Source organism: Pristiophorus japonicus, chromosome 1 (genome assembly GCF_044704955.1).
Source record: "Pristiophorus japonicus isolate sPriJap1 chromosome 1, sPriJap1.hap1, whole genome shotgun sequence".
Lineage (NCBI taxonomy): Eukaryota > Metazoa > Chordata > Chondrichthyes > Pristiophoridae > Pristiophorus > Pristiophorus japonicus.
Window position 1 is genome coordinate 406,470,499 of NC_091977.1, and position 19,007 is coordinate 406,489,505.

The 19,007-nt window shown below is 46.5% G+C and overlaps 1 protein-coding gene across 1 annotated transcript in view; it reads left to right on the top strand.

Annotated features, from left to right (window-relative positions):
* The window catches only part of unm_hu7910 (un-named hu7910), a 397,894-nt gene that overhangs the window by 320,629 nt on the left and 58,258 nt on the right, over positions 1-19,007 (top strand). The window contains 1 exon segment of the mRNA XM_070891910.1: positions 15,190-15,326. Coding sequence (XP_070748011.1) covers positions 15,190-15,326 — 137 coding nt within the window.

The following is a 19,007-nucleotide window of genomic DNA, read 5'->3' on the forward strand; positions in this document are numbered from 1 at the left end:
TAGTTAAACGTCCCAAGGCGATTAACAGGAGTATTGTAAAACTTGGTGCTGGATTTTCAATTACCTTACGCCTCAGTTAGCAACCAGAGGGGGCATTAATGGGAGTGTAAGAGGTTACCGACTGGGAGTGCATCGGTTAACGCCCCAACCGAAAATTCATTAGAGGTTTACCAAGAGCGTAAACCAGTAGCGTCTGGCTACTGATAATCACTCCAATCATGACGTATTCCTGATGCAATGCCCACACTTGCAGCCCGGTTGGAAAATTAGGTGCGGCTGCCTCATTTAGCGGCTGCCAAGAACAACGTCTGGAAAACCAATTGGTATAGGCTTGCAGAGTCGTTAACTGGGGGCTACTTAAGAGGATGAGGAAGCTCTTCCCTCAGAGGTCACAGTCAGTGCAATGTTTACACACAGCACGGTGGTGAGCCTCTGAGTTTGCAGCGGCCGGCAGGCAGACAGACATAGCAGTTCCAATTGAGAGAAACTTATTTCTAAAACTTTAATTGGGGCATTACTTCGTCAGCGTCTCATTATACATGCTGTAGTAAGGCGTCGTGAAGAGAGAAGGGCTGTTGACCATGTCGGTGGCCGAAGAAGAGAGCCCCTAGACTTCGGAGCAGGAGGCCTTGCCCCTCACAGCTTTACCGATGGCAGCGCTCATATCTGGACCTCTCCAAGGAGCAGTGCGTCAGAAGGCTGTGCTTCGGAAAGGTGGTCGTTAGAGATATCGTGGGCATCTTTAAAAAATGGGGACAAGTCCGACTGCGGCAACTACAGAGGAATCTCCCTGTTATCAGCCACTGGAAAAGTCGTCAATAGAGTCCTCCTCAACCGTCTTTTCCCTGTAGCTGAGGAGCTCCTCCCGGAGTCACAGTGGCACAACAGACATGATTTTTACAGCGCGACAGCTGTAGGAAAAATGCAGGGAACAGCACCAGCCCTTATACATGGTCTTCTTCGACCTTAGCAAGACCTTTGACAATATCAACCGCGAGGGTCTATGGAGCGTCCTCCACCGTTTCGGATGCCCCCAAAACTTCGTCACCATACTCCGCCTGCTCCACAATGACATGCAGGCCGTGATCCTTACCAACGGATCCATTACAGACCCAATCCACGTCCGGGCGGGGGTCAAACAGGGCTGCGTCATTGAGCCAACTGTCTTCTGAATCTTCCTCGCTGCCATGCTCCACCTCACAGTCAACAAGCTCCCCGCTGGAGTGGAACTAAACTACAGAACCAGTGGGAACCTGTTCAACCTTCGTCGACTCCAGGCCAGGTTCAAGACAACCCCAGACTTTGTCATCGAGCTACAGTACGCGGACGACGCCCGCATCTGCGCACATAGAGGTTGAACTCCAAGTCATACTCGATGTATTTACTGAGGCGTACGAAAGCATAGGCCTTAAGCTAAACATTTGTAAGACAAAGGTCCTCCACCAACCTGTCCTCACCGCACAGCACTGCCCCCCCGCCCCCCCCAGTCATCAAGATCCACGGTGCTGCCCTGGACAATGTGCACCATTTCCCATACCTCAGAAGCCTCTTATCAACAAGAGCAGACATTGAAGACGAGATTCAACACCACTGCCAGTGCAGCCTTCGGCTGCCTGAGGAAAAGAGTGTTTGAAGACCAGGCCCTCCAAACTGCCACCAAGTTCATGGTCTACAGAGATGTAGTAATACCCGCCCTCCTGTATGGCTCAGAGACATGGACCATGTACAGTAGGCACCTCAAGTCGCTGGAGAAATACTACCAATGCTGTCTCTGCAAGATCCTACAAAACCCCTGGGAGGACAGATGCACCAACGTTAGCGTCCTCGACCAGGCCAACATCCCCAGCATTGAAGCACTGACCGCACTTGATCAGCTCCGCTGGGTAGGCCACATTGTCCGCATGCCAGACACGAGACTCCCAAAGCAAGCGCTCTACTTGGAACTCCTTCACGGCAAACGAGCCAAAGGTGGGCAGAGGAAATGTTACAAGGTCACCCTCAAAACCTCCCTGATAAAGTGCAACATCCCCACTGACACCTGGGAGTCCCTGGCCAAAGACCGTCCTAAGTGGAGGATGTGCATCTAGGAGGGCGCTGAGCACCTCTAGTCTCATAGCCGAGAGCCATGATCTTATTGAATGGCGGAGCAGGCTCGAGGGGCTAGATGGCCTACTACTGTTCCTAATTCTTATGTTCTTATGAGAGCATGCAGAAATGAATTGCAGGCAGCGGAAAGAGCGTGCGGCAAACCTGTCCCACCCACCCTTTCCCTCAACGACTATCTGTCTCACCTGTGACAGAGACTGTGGTTCTCGTATTGGATTGTTCAGCCACCTAAGGACTCATTAAGAGTGGAAGCAGGTCTTCCTCGATTCCGAGGAACTGTCTATGATGATGATGAAGATGGTGATGTACTCCTTCATAACCAAGAGTAAACCAATTTTGATTGATGTGAAGTTTAACGGGATACCGGTATTGATGGAACTGGACACGGGGGTGAGTCATTCGATCATGAATGAAGGGGCATTTAATAAGCTGTGGGATACTAAGACTGTGAGGTCCAGCCTGAGCCCTGTTAACGCCAAACTGCACACGTACACCAAAGAACTGATAAAGGTGATTGGCAGTGCACAAATTAATGTGTCATATAACGGTGCGGTTCACGAGTTACCGCTGTGGATTGTTCCAGGCAATGGCCCAACGCTGCTCGGCAGGAGCTGGTTAGAGAAAATCAGATGCGACTGGAATGACATAAAGGCGTTGTCATCGGAGGAAGATACATGTGCACAAGTATTGAGCAAGTTCCCCTCGCTGTTCGAACTGGGTATCGGCAACTTCACGGGAGCCAAGGTGCAGATCCACATGGACTCACATGCAAGACCCGTCCATCATAAAGATCGGGCAGTGCCGTATATGATGAGGGAGAGGGTCGAAATTGAACTGGACAGACTCCAGCGTGAAGGGATCATATCACCGGTCGAATTTAATGAATGGGCCAGCCCCATTGTTCCTGTGCTGAAAATTAATGGCAGTCAGAATCTGTGGAGACTACAAGGCTATGATGATCAGGGTTTCGAAACAAGATCAGTACCAGTTGCGATGCTAGCCGGAGGGAAGTCGTTCGCAAAACTGAACTTGACGTCGGCCTGTATGACGCAGGTGTTGGTCGAGACGTCGAAGAGACTTGCGTGCATTAACATGCACAAAGGACTGTTTGTTTACCCTTTTGGAATTCGCTCGGTTACAGCAAAATTCCAGAGGAATATGGAAAGTCTACTGAAGTCTGTTCCCAGAACCGTCGTGTTCCAAGACGACATCCTGATCACTGGTCATGACTCCAAGGAACATCTGAACAACCTGGAAGAGGTTCTGCTGCATTTGGACAGAGTGGGACTCAGACTGAAACGCTCAAAGTACGTCTTCATGGCACCGGAGGTCGAATTCCTCGGAAGGAATGATGGCTCCAGATCTACTGACGTGAAAACCAAGCTGCAGAATGTGATGGAGCGGCATTCGTTCCTGGGTCTACTGAACTACTTTGGTAACTTCCTACCTAAATTGAGCACCTTACTAGAACCACTGCACATGCTATTGAGAAAAGGCAACAACTGGGTGTGGGGCGCATCGCAAGACCGAGCTTTCGAGAAAGCCACCAATCTGCTTTGCTCGAACAAGCTGCTGGTACTTTATGACCCATGTAAACATTTAGTTTTGGCCTGTGATGCATCGTCATCTGGAATTGGTTGCGTACTCCAACAAGCCAATGAGTCGGGGAAACTTCAACCTGTCGCATATGCATCTAAAAGTTTGTCTAAAGCATGGTAGAAAAAGAAGCTTTAGCGTGTGTGTATGGTGTTAAAAAGATGCATCAATACCTGTTCGGTCTGAGGTTCGAATTAGAGACCAATCACAAGCCGCTCATTTCATTGTTTTCGGAGAGCAAAGGTGTCAATGCCAACGCTTCATCCCGCATCCAAAGGTGGGCGCTGACATTATCTGCCTATGATTGTCATTCGCCACAGACCTGGCACAGAGAATTGTGCCGATGCTTTGAACCGGTTGCCGTTGCCCACACCGGAGGTGGAAACGCCATAACCAGCGGATCTACTGTTAATCATGGATACTTTTGAGAGTGAAGGAATCCCTGTCACGAATCAACAAGTTAAGACCTGGACCAGCCAGGACCCGATTTTCGGTGGTAAAGGGTTGCATCTCAAAGGGGATTGGACTGCCATACCTAATCAAATGTGCGACGAGGCCAAACTGTACATTCGTCGCAAGGACGAATGTCTATTCAAGCAGATTGCATATTGTGGGGCAATCGCGTTGTAATGCCCAAGAAAGGGAGAGAGAAGTTCGTGCGTGAATTACACAGCACGCATCCTGGTATGGTGATGATGAAGGCCATCGGCAGGTCCCACGTATGGTGGCCAGGAATTGATTCTGAGCTGGAAGCATGCATGCATCATGCAACACTTGCATGCATCTCAGCAAAGCACCAGCAGAATCGCCACTGAGTCTGTGGTCATAGCCATCCAAACTTTGGTCCAGGATCCATGTAGATTTTGCAGGTCCCTTCCTGGGCAAGATGTTTTTAGTGGTGGTGGACGCTTATTCGAAGTGGATAGAATGCATAATCATGTCATCCATCACGCCCATGGCAACCATAGAGAATCTCAATGTCATGTTCGCGACACATGGTCTGCCTGACATAGTGGTGAGCGACAATGGGTTGTGCTTCACCAGTCAGGAGTTTGTAAAACTTAATGGCATAAAACATGTACGGTCAGCACCGTTCAAGCATGCATCCAACGGGCAAGCTGAATGTGCAGTACAAATTATCAAGCAAAGCATGAGGAGAGTAACCCAAGGGTCACTGCAGACCCACTTGTCCTGCATACTGCTGAGTTACAGGACAAGACCCCACATATTCACAGGAGTCTCGTCTGCTGAACTCATGGTGAAAAGAGGTCTTAAGACCAAGCTATCTCTGGTACACCCGGATTTAAATAATCATGTTGAATACAGAAGACAAAGTAAACAAGGGTACCATGATCGCGCAATTGTGTTACGCGAGATTTCTGTTAATGATCCTGTATATGTGTTGAACTATGGTCAGGATGCCAAATGGATCACTGGTACGGTCATGGCCAAGGAGGGCAACAGAGTATTCGATATTAAGTTCAAGAATGGGCAAACCTGCAGGAAACTCATGGATCAGACAAAGCTGAGGCACAAAGACGAGCCAGAACAGTCAGACGAAGAACCCATCGACGACCAACCAACCTACCAGCAGTCTTCAGAGGACTCCAGGGTCATCAGTGAACCCGGAATTTCCATCATGGACTTGTTCAATAAAAATGGACTTGCAATTCCTGACATGGCCACTGCCACCCCCAACAAGTCAGTCATCCAGCCATCAGCCACAACAGACCCTGCACACTCACCCAAGGCTGGAATCGAACTGAGACGGTCAACCCGGGAGCGCAAAGCACCGGACCGTCTCAACCTGTGAAAGACTGTGATAAGATCTCAGAGGGTAGTATTGTCATGTATGTACATTCTGTTTGTAGCCACCAGGTGGCGTCATTGTTGGAGGTCACTGAACAGCACGCACATGGTGCTACTCAGGTATAAAAGGCCAGCCATTTTGAGAGTAGGGCACTTTTGGGCCTAAATAAAGCAGAGCCAAGGTTGTACCTTGCTTAGTTAAACAGCACTCAGTTTGAACCTTTGTTGCATACGTAACAGGAGCCAGCAAAGGAAGTAAGGTGGTCAGCAATTTGGTGGGAATATGGTCAAGGGAGCAGGAGGTTGGTCAAGGGAGCAGGAGGTTGGTCACATGGACATCTCATGAAAGGAGATCGGAGAGAAACTGGAGAAAGTTATGAGGCTAGGGCAGAGGGCTTCCTTAGAGGAAGTTTGGCTCGGTGAGCATGGGGAAGGAAGGGAAGACGCAGAGGCAGCCGAACGGATGGTCAGAATCATAGAGACACAGAAGTCCATGAGCTCCTCAAACTTCTTGTCAGAGACGAGGGTTGAGACTGGGGAGAGGGGTTTAAAAAGACGGCTATCAGTGGAGAATAGAAGCCGGGGTTTATCTTTACGTTCCAGAAAACTGTTTCCAATGACAGAAGTGTCGGTAACCAGAGGACACAGATTTAAGGTGATTGGCAAAAGCACCAGAGACAACAGAGAGGAAAAACATTTTTACACAGCGAGTTGTTGTGATCTGGAATACTACTGCCTCCAAAGGTGGTGGAAGCAGATTCATTAGCAACATTCAAAACTGAATTGGATAAATACTTGAAGGGAAACATTTACAGGGATATATCGGGAAAGTGCGGGAGTGGGATTAATTGGATAACTCTGTGAAAGAGCTGACGCAGGCATAATGGGCCGAATGGTTTTCTTCCCTAGAGCCCCTCAATGCCCAATTGCCACCCAGAAAAACAATTAACGTTTTGCAATTATCGCTGGCAAGAATTTCCATAATTAAGGTAAAAATAATCGCCCGGTGAGAAAATGGATCTTGCACCAGTATTCTCGGCGGTTAAAGGCGAAACTAGATGAAACGGGCGGTTAAAACATTTTTTTAATTTACTCGAGGCTGCGGTTGGGCCTAGGGAGGGGGGAAAACTTTTTAAAAAAAATGTCATTTTTTAAAAAAAGTTTAAAAAACATTCCCAAGATAGTTTTACAGTTAATTGCCATTTTACAATTTAAAAAAAATAAAGAACCTTTAACTTACCTTTCTTTGCAGAGTACTCACCTACCGCCCTGTTTAAGCAGCTTTTACAGGGAGGTTCCCTTGGCAATCTGGACGGGCTTCCATTGAGGCCAAACTAACACCCTGGTGATTTTCTCGGTGGTGCACGTTGGCGGTTTGCTCCCGGTGGGCGCTTCGAGATTTGGGCGGTACCATTCAAAAAGTAAGGGGGAAACTTTCGCCGGGCGGTTTCTCTTTCAAAAACAGCTGTACCGCTGAGAAAACCGCCGAAAATGAAGGTGAATGTCTCCCCCTTTGATTCTCACCCGTTTATTTGGGGGTACTTGAAATCTCCCATGATTATTATTCTATGAGGTCGAAATTGGGTTTTGTACACCGCCCGTTACCGTGCGCAGGAGGCGGCTAACGGGCAGCAAATGCCTACCATCGTCGGTAAGCGGCGTCGACACCTCGACCTAAATTGAGTCGGCTCTTTGGCAGAGGCGCCAAGAGCCAACTCTGCGCTGGCTAACGTCACCCACATGGTGACGTCATCCAGCGTACAGCGCCTCTTTGACGCCTCTGTCGCGACATTTGTTTTGTACGGCTGCCATACAAACAGGCGGCTGTACAGCCAGGAAAACGTTACCGTAAACAAGTGGATCTCGAGAGCGGAATTGCCCAGAAAGGAAGGAAGGTAAGTTTTTCTCTCTATTTATTTCTGCATGTTTTCATTAGTTTTAATAGTGGAGAAGTGTGGATCACAGAAGTTTTAGGGCTGGACTTTCCACTGAAGATCACTGACCTATCGCCCAAATAAGCAGGCTATCGCCCATTTTACCTGAACAGTGGAAAGTTGGGCCGGGACATCGCCCAAAGATCGCCGTCCCAACTTTCGGCACACAAGAATTTTACGTCGCCGAGGTGATCGCCCACCGCAACTTTCGACACATAGTCCACACATCGCCGGGCTGATCGCTCGCTGGAGAAAAGCTGCTCCTACCTGGCACTCTTCACACAACTCGGCACTACGGACGCCATTTTGAACGTCGGAGGAAGTGAGAGGCTGCTTGAAGAAGGGGCTTATCAGGATAATTATAATTTGAGAGTTATTTAAAGGCCTTATTTACTGATCTCACATTTATATTTATAGAGGAAAAAGGGCATTTATGGCAATAATGATGGGGTCTGTAACTTCTCTACCATTATTTGTAAATGCTCATGTGCTGGAATCTGAAGTTGGGTTTAGTGAAGAGCCCAATCAAAGAGGTGGCAGATTAATGCGGCGGAGGAGACCGTACACCCGACGAACTTACAGGGAAAAGCAATCATACCTGAACTTTTCTGATAACGTGCCTTCGGAGGCTGCGCTTCCAAAAGGAGGTCATCGCTGAGATATGCCAGCTCATCAAGGGAGATCTACAGCCTACCATCATCATCATCATAGGCAGTCCCTCAGAATCAAGGAATACTTGCTTCCAGTCTAAACATGAGTCCTTAGGTGGCTGAACAGTCCAATATGAGAACCACAGTCCCTGTCACAGGTGGGGCAGATAGTCGTTGAGGGAAAGGGTGGGTGGGACTGGTTTGCTGCATGCTCTTTCGGCTACCTGCGCTTGATTTCTGCATGCTTTTGGTGATGAGACTTGAGGTGCTCGGCGCCCTCCTGGATACACTTCCTCCACATAGGGTGGACTTTGGCCAGGGTCTCCCAGGTGTCAGTGGGGATGTTGCATTTTATCAGGGAGGCTTTGAGGGTGTCCTTGTTACGTTTCCTCTGCCCACCTTTCGCTCGTTTGCCGTGAAGGAGTTCCAAATAGAGCGCTTGCTTTGGGAGTCTCATGTCTGGCATGCGAACAGTGTGGCCTGGCCAGCGGAGCTGATCGAATGTGGTCAGTGCTTCGATGCTGGGGATGTTGGCCTGGTCGAGGACGCTAACATTGGTGCGTCTGTCCTCCAGGGAATTTGTACGATCTTGCGGCGACATCGTTGAAGGTATTTCTCCAGCAACTTGAGGTGTCTACTGTACATTGTCCATGTCTCTTAGCCATACAGGAGAGCAAGTATTACTACAGCCCTGTAGACCATGAGCATGGTGACAGATTTGAGGGCCTGGTCTTGGAACACACTTCCTCAGGCGGCCAAAGGCTGCAGTTGTGCACTGGAAGGCGGTGTTGAATCTCATCATTAATGTCTGCTCTTGTTGATAAGAGGCTCCCAAGGTATGGGAAATGGTCCACGTTCTCCAGGGCCATGCCATGGATCTTGATGACTGGGGGGGCAGTGCTGTATGTCGGGGACAGGCTGGTGGAAGACCTTTGTCTTACGGATGTTTAGCGTAAGGCCTATGCTTTCGTACGCCTCAGTAAATACGTTGACTATGACTTGGAGTTCAGCTTCTGTATGTGGGCAGACGCAGGCATCGTCCGCATACTGCAGCTTGACGACAGACCTGGCCTGGAGACGACGAAGGTTGAACAGGTTCCCACTAGTTCTGTAGTTTAGTTCCACTCCAGAGGGGAGCTTGTTGACTGTGAGGTGGTGCATGGCTGCGAGGAAGATTGAGAATAGGGTTGGGGCGATAACGCAGCCCTTTTGACCCCAGTCCGGACGTGGATTGAGTCTGTAATGGATCCATTGGTAAGGATCATGGCCTGCATGTCGTCGTGGAGCAGGTGGAAGATGGTGATGAACTTTTGGGGGCATCCGAAGCGGAGGCGGACACTCCATAAACCCTCACGGTTGACGGTGTCAAAGGCCTTTGTAAGGTCAAAGAAGGCCATGTATAAGGGCTGGTGCTGTTCCCTGCATTTTTCCTGCAGCTGTCGCGCTGTGAAAATAATGTCGGTTGTGCCCCGTAGGGGACGAAATCCGCACTGTGACTCTGGGAGGAGCTCCTCAGCCACAGGGAGAAGACAGTTGAGGAGGACTCTAGCGACGACTTTCCCAGTGGCTGATAATGGAGTTTCCTTAGCACTGACCGTTGAGGTAAAGGTTACTGCGGCACTATCCTTCTATGCATTGGGCTCCTTTCAGGCCTCAGCTGGCGACATTTGCGGTATCTCTCAGCACACCACACACTGCACCGTTCGACAGGTGACTAAAGCCGTTTACGCTCGCAGGATGGACTTTACAAGCTTCCCTATGACCAGTGAGGCACAGACTGGGAGGGCTTTGGGTTTCTCGAGAGTAGCAAACTTCCCCAAGGTGCAGAGAGCAATAGGCTGCACGCACATTGCCCTGAGAGTCTCTTTACAGGATGCGGCGGTGCTTCATAACCGAAAGGGATTCCACTCCCTGAATGTGCAGCTCGTTATCGACCACAACCAAATAATCATGGCAGTAAATGCTAATTTACCAGGCAGCATCCATGAAGCGCACATCTTGCGTAAGAGCACTGTCTCTGACCTGTTTAACAGGCAGCCACAAGGTCACGGTTGGATGCTGGGGGATATAGGATATGGCCTTGCCAGCTGGCTCATGACCCCCCCCTGCGTAAACCCCAGACAGAAGCCGAGAAGCGTTACAACGAAAAGACAATTGGAGTGCTGAAACAGCACTTTAGATGCCTGGACCACTCTGGAGGCAGCCTAAAATACCACCCTGACCAGGTCGCTGAGTTTATTGTGGTGAGCTGCATGTTGCATAACCTAGCTATAAGGAGAGAGCAACAATTGCCAGATGAGGCTGCCAGTCCACCTCAGGAAAGAGTAGATGCAGAAGAGGCAGACGAGGAGGTGGAGGAGGAGGTTGATGAGGACCTCGGGGAGGACAATCAGCCTGGCGATGAACCCATGCCCCCACGCACCCCCGTAAGACTGGAAAAACCCCGTGGGAGTTACGCGGTTGCAAAAGTCTTGCGTCAGCAGCTCAAAAATGAACACTTTGCATGAACTTACATTGGTGACAGTTCCAGTTCCAGTTACAAAAAGACAGCAGTTGCAGTTGCGTTACGTTTCATCCTTGCCTGGTCTGGCCATTGTTTTCCAACAATTGTATTAGTTTTACCTTACCTTACGTTACTAGACGACACTGCACAATAATTGTAAAATTCAATACATTTTTTATTCATTTAACAATAATGGAACAAATTTTTTTTGAACTGTAACTTCCCCCACCCCCCAACAATCACCCAACAATAAATTTAAAAAACAACAGCAATAAGAACACAACAATAATAACAATAATAAAACACCCCCCTCCCTACCTGTGACCACGTTTCCCTCCAAGTCCTTTTATCCCCCCTCCGTGTGTCTTAACCCCTCCCATTTGGGTCCCCGGGTAGCGGGACGAGTCACATGTGCAGCTGGTGATGGCAAGACTTCCCGGGGGGGGCACACAATCAGCTCAGCGGGTGGTGGAGGGGAAGACGTTCCTGTGGAAATGACTTCTGAGCCAGAAGGAAGTTCTTCCTGCTGACTCGCATCTGTGCTAGTGGTTGGTGGGACGGCACCTTGGTGTGCAGTGCCATCTTCCGACACTATCACATGTCGCAAGGCATGGATGGCGACGGTCTGCACACGCATCTCCAGATCATCTGCTGCATATCCTCCGATATGCGAGCGGACATCCGGGATATGTTCCCTATGTAAACACCGAATGCCTGGAGGGGGTCGCGACTTATCACGACACTCTCCATGCACAGTCTGGTCAAGCCCTCAATCCGATCAGCCAGTAGAGGCGTGTACTGACCTCGCTGACTCGACCTCCGTGGGGTTGGCGTGAGCACTAATATATGCCTCGGCGTCGCCGGCTGCAAGCCGCTTGGTCCCGCTACTATTTCTGTCGAAGACGACCAAGTGGCCGCAGGTACAGCTATAATGCAAGGGGCATCCTCCTCTGTTTCCACCTCGGGCTCAGTGGTCTCATGCTCGTTCTCCTCCTCCACCACCCGTGGTGATGAGCACCTCCAATGGTGCTGGTGCAGGGGCAGGTGAGGGTGTGGCCTCCCTTTGCGCCTCTGGTGCTGGGCGACCTGCAAAACACGATTGAGCTTATTAGAACAGAAGGGTAAACATGAATCTTGCGCTGCGCTGGCATACGTAGGAGGAGAAGCACTACTACAATAAATGTGACCGAGAGATGTTACAGATTAATGGATCATATGGTAGTACATCTATGTGGAATTCAGTGCCCCAGAGAGCTGTGGAGGCTGGATCAGTCGGAGATAGACAGAATGATAAGGGAGTGAAGATTTATGGGGAGCGGACAGGGAAGTGGAGCTGAGCCCCACATCAGATCAGCCATGATCTTATCAAATGGTGGAGCAGGGTCAAGGGGCCAGATGGCCTGCTGCTGCTCCTATTTCTTATGTTCTATGTTGTTAACCTGAGAGTAGAACAGAAGCTGCATAAATAACATGACATCATTCGTATATGATAATGAAGTGACGATACATTACTTTAACACTGCTTTACACATTACTCACGTGACGGAAGGGAGGGTTCTGCAACTCCACGGGTGGTGGCCGAGCAACTGTGGGTTGCCACTAGTGCCACCGCACGTTCCTCGAGGTCAGCCGAGCAGGGCCTCCTCCAGTGCGCCTCTGCTCACTGCGGTTGTTAGATATCTTCCTCTGCAAACTTGACAAGAGCATGGCATAAGCTAATTGACTAGGTACCATCATGGAAAGACAACAGTTTCCAACATTATATGCTAATAGGGTTTGTATCCACAATTGATGCATGGTTATAACAAAGATCGTGTTTAGGATCTAATGCTTGACACAAACATCTCTCTCGACTACAATTTCCATTGAAGGGCCCCCAGGGGTGGTGGGAATCAGGATAGCTGGTGAACTCGGCAATGACGGGAGCTAATGTCCCAAAGTGTCCCAGGACAGACAGTGAGCAAGGGCAGCTCTCCCCCAGTCCAGGCTGGGTCACTGTGTAAGTGACAGCAGCCGGAGAGACTAACACAGTCTGGGCAGAGGTGACCGGACACCTCAGTGCTCAGTCGTGCTCCATCCACCAAGGTAACCCAAAAGGAGACGGTGCCAAAATTAGACTTAAAAAGAGCACAGGCTACGAGGCCTGTCCCGATCTTAGCAGGGATTATATGCAAGAATAACCAGCTTAATTTCAATCCGGGAGATTTACATATTATGTGGATCATTACAATCTCAAATCTATTTCATACTCTTGCTGAAGCAACCAGGCTGTTCCAGCGCTTGCGGCACTGGTCGGACCCCCTCGGGCCGTCAGCGATCTCACCCCAAATTTTTCTGTAGGCTCGGGGTAGAGGTTTCCCATGCCCACCCCAGGTTAATTGGACCCACCGGGAGTGCACCTCCTGTACGAGGGCCTCGTTTGCCTTGTCAGAAAAGTGCTTAGGATCTAATGCTTGACACAAACATCTCTCTCGACTACAATCTCCATTGAAGGGCTCCCAGGGGTGGTGGAAATCAGGATAGCCCCCTCCACATCATGGACACTATTATCAGAAGAAGACATTGTTTTATCTCTCCCTTTAAATTCTCTCTCTCCTCTGCGACTCTGCTTTCCTCCTCTCTCCCTCTCCCCCTCCCGTTTGCCTTCTGTGCATGCGTTATTGACCCCTGACCTCCCGAATCGCGGGAAAACTTGCTTGCAAAAAAAACCGCATGCGCAGAAGGCCATTGCTAGGGAAGCCTTGCCTTCCACATCGCTGAGGCCCATTTCACATCGCTAGGGCCCATTTCACATCGCCCCCAAAAAATAGCTGAAAGTAGCGATCCCAAAAATGGAAGCTCTTCCAGTGATCCTCAAGGCTGAAACATTGCCCATTTTTTGGGCCCTAGTAATCTGAGTGGAAAGTCCAGCTCTTAGTTCTTTTTTTCCTTCCCGTTTTTTTTTCTAGTAAGGCGGAAGTCTCCCGTCGGAAACTTCAGTAGGCCTCCTGAGCTCCCGCCCGAGGATATGTGTACAACGTCACTTTTTAGCGCTGCTCTCTCATCTTTGGTGTAAAAACTGAATTTAGGACTTTGAGGCTATGCCTAATGCCAGCCGCTAAAATCAGCATTCAGGCAGTGACACCGCCCCAAAAATGACGGTACCGAATTTCGACCACTCATTTCGTAGATTTGCCTAGATATTTCTTCCTCTGCTTCCCTTCCACTATAAGGAGGTCTGTAGACTATTCCTAATAACGTGATTGATCCCTTCTTATCCTTTGTCTCAATCCATATTGATTCTGTTTCTATCTTAATGTTAGTTATGTCCCTTTTTTCTACTGCCATTGTTATCTCTAATTAGTACAGCTCCCACCTCCCATTCTTCTTTCCCTATCCTATCTAAATATGTTATATCCTGCAATATTTAACTGCCAGACCTGTTTATTTAGCCATGGTTCAATTATCCCTATTCCCTGCTACATCTGGCTCCTCGCGACAAATTCTTGCCTCCAGTCCCCCATTTTGGTTTGGATGCCGTGCACATTGCTGTACAGGCAATTTTCATTTGTTTTTATTAAGTGTTCCACTCACTTTATTTTTAAGTCACTTCATACTTATGTTCTATAACTGTATCTGTTCCCTGACCGTTTGTTACCCTTATTCTTTACCTTAGTCTGACCTTTACTCATCTCCTATTTCTTTCATCTTCAGGCTTGTTATTTTCACCAGATCCCTCCCCCATTTTACTAATTTAAAGTCCTATCCATAGTCCTCTCTATCCTTTCTGCTTGGACCCTGGTCTCACTCCACTTAAGGTGGGATGGGATGGAGGGGTGGCGAAGAGAGAGAAAGAGAAGACCCTCTTGAATAATGGGTGGAAGAGGAATAGACAGAGAAAAACAGTGGTGGGGAGAGAGGGAGAAAGACCTAGAAATAATCTATTTGGAGGTCAAGGCAGGTTAGATAGAGACCCTATTGAATAAAGGCAGGATGAATGACCTGTGGAACTGAATCAACGCCGTCAAACCCAGGAGGGGAAAAATTGGCAAGGATTAGAGACCTTTAAACGTTGCAAAGTGCGCCAAAATATAAATTAGTCATATAAGAAAATTTAACAAACTGTGATTTGATTTCTGGTTGACGCATGTTCCTTGATGATTGGAGACAGGTACATAGCAGCCAGAGAGTACAAAACTGCTTTGCAAATTTAAGATACACAGCCCACCTCTGCTAGGGATTTTATTCCTTTGGGGGTGCTGCCACTACTGGAGGACCCTGTGAAAACCACTTTATTTGGTAGGTGTCAGGCGTGCCAGAACTGCTTGTTTGCTTTTGTGTGCTGCCAGTATTGCCATTGGCAGGACAGCAAAGTAAATGTGATGTACAAAAGTTCAAATAATGGCAAATATTTGAAGAGTATGAAAATGAAAAGTGCCACATTACCTAAGAAATGGTTGGGGAAATAAGGATGCTAGTTTCGTTAAATAGTTAGTTAAGAAGTTCTTCAACACCTGAATGTAAGATGACATATATTACACAATATGATGTGATTTGTGTGCTGCAACCATTTTGTCAACTTGAATTTGATTATCCATGTGTGTGTGTACAGGCCACATCAAACGTTCAGTGATGACCCTTCAGAAGCTGGTAGATCGTTACCCAGATGATATCTCAATTAAGAATGAGCTTGGAGTAGGTTATCTCTTATTGGGTGATAACAATAATGCCAAGAATGTCTATGAAGAGGTAAGTTGTAAAGAATGAATGCAGAAGGATGTTAGAATTTCAGCCTGTGTTTTTTTTCTAGAAGGCAATATTTGTTCCCCATGCTTGAATTTCATGCTCAAAGAGTGCATATTCTTGAGTATGTACTCCCTAATGCTTCATTTGGTACATGAATTACCTATCATGGAACTGAGCTACACATGAAGTTACCATTTAATCCTCAATCTGTGCTAAATAAGCTGATCTCTGCTGGGTTATTGCTACAAATGGTGCCTCAGCAACCCTAGGCTAAAAGGTGGGGGGGGGAAATTAGTCTGGCACTGGATTGCTTTTCAATCACCTCTGCTGGTAAGTGTGCGTATGTGGACAATGGACAAGAACAGGATCAAGTTCAGCTGATTTCTCTGCTAACATTCATTATCTAGGCTCATATATGAAGGGTGGCCACTTAGACAAGATACTAGAGGATGGCTGGCACTGTGGAACTGTATCCTAGCATGAATCAGCATCTTCAGGAAAGGAGGAGAGTAAATTAGAGGGATAAGAAAAAAATACTCATCCTATTCCACATAGTACTCATCAATGCAGCCAACATCATTCTAAAGGTCCCATTATCCCAATGTAGATGCACAGAAGTGCTGATAGTTACTGTAAAATGTAACAATCCATAGAACACTTCATTATCCCTCCAACCATGTGTGTTTCAGGTTATGCAAATGTATGCATTTCCTCCCTTGCCATATTTGGAGGGTGATGAACAAAATAGAAATCAGATTATCAGTCAGTTACAATCCACGCTACATGACATGCAACAAATTACCTGGACACCATCTCAACAATGCACATAATCAGACTGTTAAATTGGGCTTTGCTTTGTATGTGCTTTTAGAGAAAATACACATTATTAAACCTGGTAAAAGAATCTCACATACTGGATCAAAACTACATGTATAGCTCACAACCATTGCATACGTCTACGGTATTTGGCAAATCTTATTTAGTTTGTTTATGAACAAATGATGCACTGATGTAAATAATGTTGGAAAAATTATTTACTTGTATTTGACAAGATTGTGAAGAGAGCTCCTGGCTCTTTCCCTTTCCTAAATGAAGAAAATGTTTACCAGATACTTACTTCAGGAAGATAATGCACTTTTGTTACCTGGTGTCAGGCACAAAGCCAGAAAATTAAGAATGAATGGAGTAAGAATAGAAAGAGTCTAGAGACCAGACTCCGGAGAGAAAAGAAAGTGGGTTCATTTCAATTCTCTCAAATTCTTCCAGATAGTGTTGCCTGGAAACAACGGCCGCCTCTCTGTCTAGACTGCCAATCAAACTGTGCCAGATCACTCTCTCAAACATGTTTTCAGCTATTTGTTTTCAAAAATTCCATTGCCATGGTTCTCATCAGGATCAGAACCATGCCCCTCCTTTGTTCTCATTGACCCTATACTCTCACAAGTCATTAACATAATTGCATGGTGTCCCTGAATACAAAGGTCAATCTGGACTTAGAATTAACCCGTGGCTTCCTGAAGCTTTAGCTTTTAACCTTGTGGAAACTCAGTAGTTTTTTAGTATCAAAATCCATAATTAGCAGTGCAGTGGTTAATGTGAACATTCCACCCTTTCCCCCCCCCCCTGTTGACCTCGCATTTTCTCACAACTTTTGTATTTACATTCTAAGCAGTTCATTTCCAGAAAAATACATTGCAGTTCTCAGCATCCAATCAACATACAATTTTCCAAATGAACTTCTGTTTTTATAGTTATTAAATAATTTAATATATTTTTCCACAGTTTAGCTATTTACTACATCTCATGTACATGACTGACCCCACCATGCCACAATGCTCAACTAGCCAGCTTGTACTTTTTAGAAATCTGCATGAATAACAAAAAATGTTAAGTAATCTTGGATTTCATAGAGAAACTTCATGGAAGGAGGAGTGAGGGGAAATTTAGAAATCTAAAGGGAAAAGTCAAGGTAATGGAGCAGCGTAGTGATATGGGTAAAGATGAACAGAGTGTGACAGGAAGGGACAGAAAGCAAAGAAGATGCTACCTGACCACCTGAAATTTCCAGCATTATCTGTTTTTATTTCAGATTCCAGCATCCGCAGTATTTTGCTTTTGTATTAGTGTTTAATTCACTGCCACTTCTCTTAGGAATGCCCACCTTAAAGAAGTTCTGTTCTTCCCTCAGACGGGATTTCCATTTGTCTCTTTTACCTTGTTTATCTTCATTGCTTTCTGTTTCCTTTCTCGTGTTTGTCCTTAAGAGGCTAGTTTAGATTTTGTATTCTGTAATGAGATAGGGTTAATTAGTAATCTCATAGTAAAGGATCCTCTGGAAAAGAGTGATCATAATATGATAGAATTTCACTTTGGTTTGAGAGTGAAATACTTAAATCTGGAATGAGAGTCTTAAACTTAAATAAAGCCAATTACATAGGTATGAGGGGCAAGTTGGCTAAAGTAAATTAGGAAATTGGATTAAAAAGTCTGACAGTAGAAAAGCAGTGGTAAGCATTTAAAGAAATATTCCAAAATTCTCAACAAATGTAAATTCCATTGAGAAATAAAAGCTCCATGAAAAAGTAATGCATCTGTGGCTAATTACAGAAGTTAACGATATTAAATTAAAAGAGGAGGCTTATAATGTTGCGGAATAGTAGTAAGTCTGAGGATTGGGAGAGCGTCAGAAACCAGCAAAAGATGACCAAAAAATTGATTAAAAGGGTGAAAATAGAATGAGGGTAAATTAGCAAAGAAATATAAAAACAGATTATAAGAGCTTCTTCAAGTATGTAAAAAGGAAGAGAGTAGCAAAAGTAAGTGTTGGTCCCTTAGAGGCTGAGACAGGAGAAATTATAATGGGGAATGAAGAAATGGCAGAGACTTGAAACAAATATTTTGTATTTATCTTCACAGTAGAAGACACAAAAGACTTACCAAAAGTAGTGGGGTACCAAGGGGCTAATGAGAGTGAGGAACTTAAACTAATTAAGATCGCTAGAGAAAAAGTACTTGAGAAACCAATGGAACTAAAAGCTGACAAATCCCCCTGGACCTGAGGGTCAACATCCTAGGGTTCGAAAAGAGGTGGCTGCCGAGATGTTGGATGCATTGGTTGTGATCTTCCAAAATTCCCTAGATTCTAGAATGGTCCCAGCGGATTGGGAGGTAGCAAATGTAACCCCGCTATTCAAGAAGGGAGGGAGAGAGAAAACGGGGAACTACAGGCCAGTTAGTTACCCTGACATCATTTGTTAGGAAAATACTGGAATCCATTATTAAGGAAGTGGTAATAGGGCATTTAGAAAATCATAATATGATTAGGCAGAGTCAACATGGTTTTTGAAAGGGAAATAGTGTTTAACAAATCTGTTTGAGTTTTCTGAGGCTGTAACTATCAGGGTAAATAAAGGGGAACCAGGGGATGTAGTATATTTAGATTTCCAAAAAGCATTCGATAAGATGCCACATAAAAGGTTGTTATGCAAGTTAAGGGCTTATTCTGTTGGGAGTAATATATTAGCATGGATAGAGGATTGGTTAACTGACAGAAAACAGAGAGTAGGGATAAACAGGTCATTTTACAGTTGGCAGGCTGTAACTAGTGGGGTGCTGCAAGGATCAGTGTTTGGGCCTCAGCTGTTTCTAATTTATAATAATGACTTGGATGAAGGGACCGAGTAT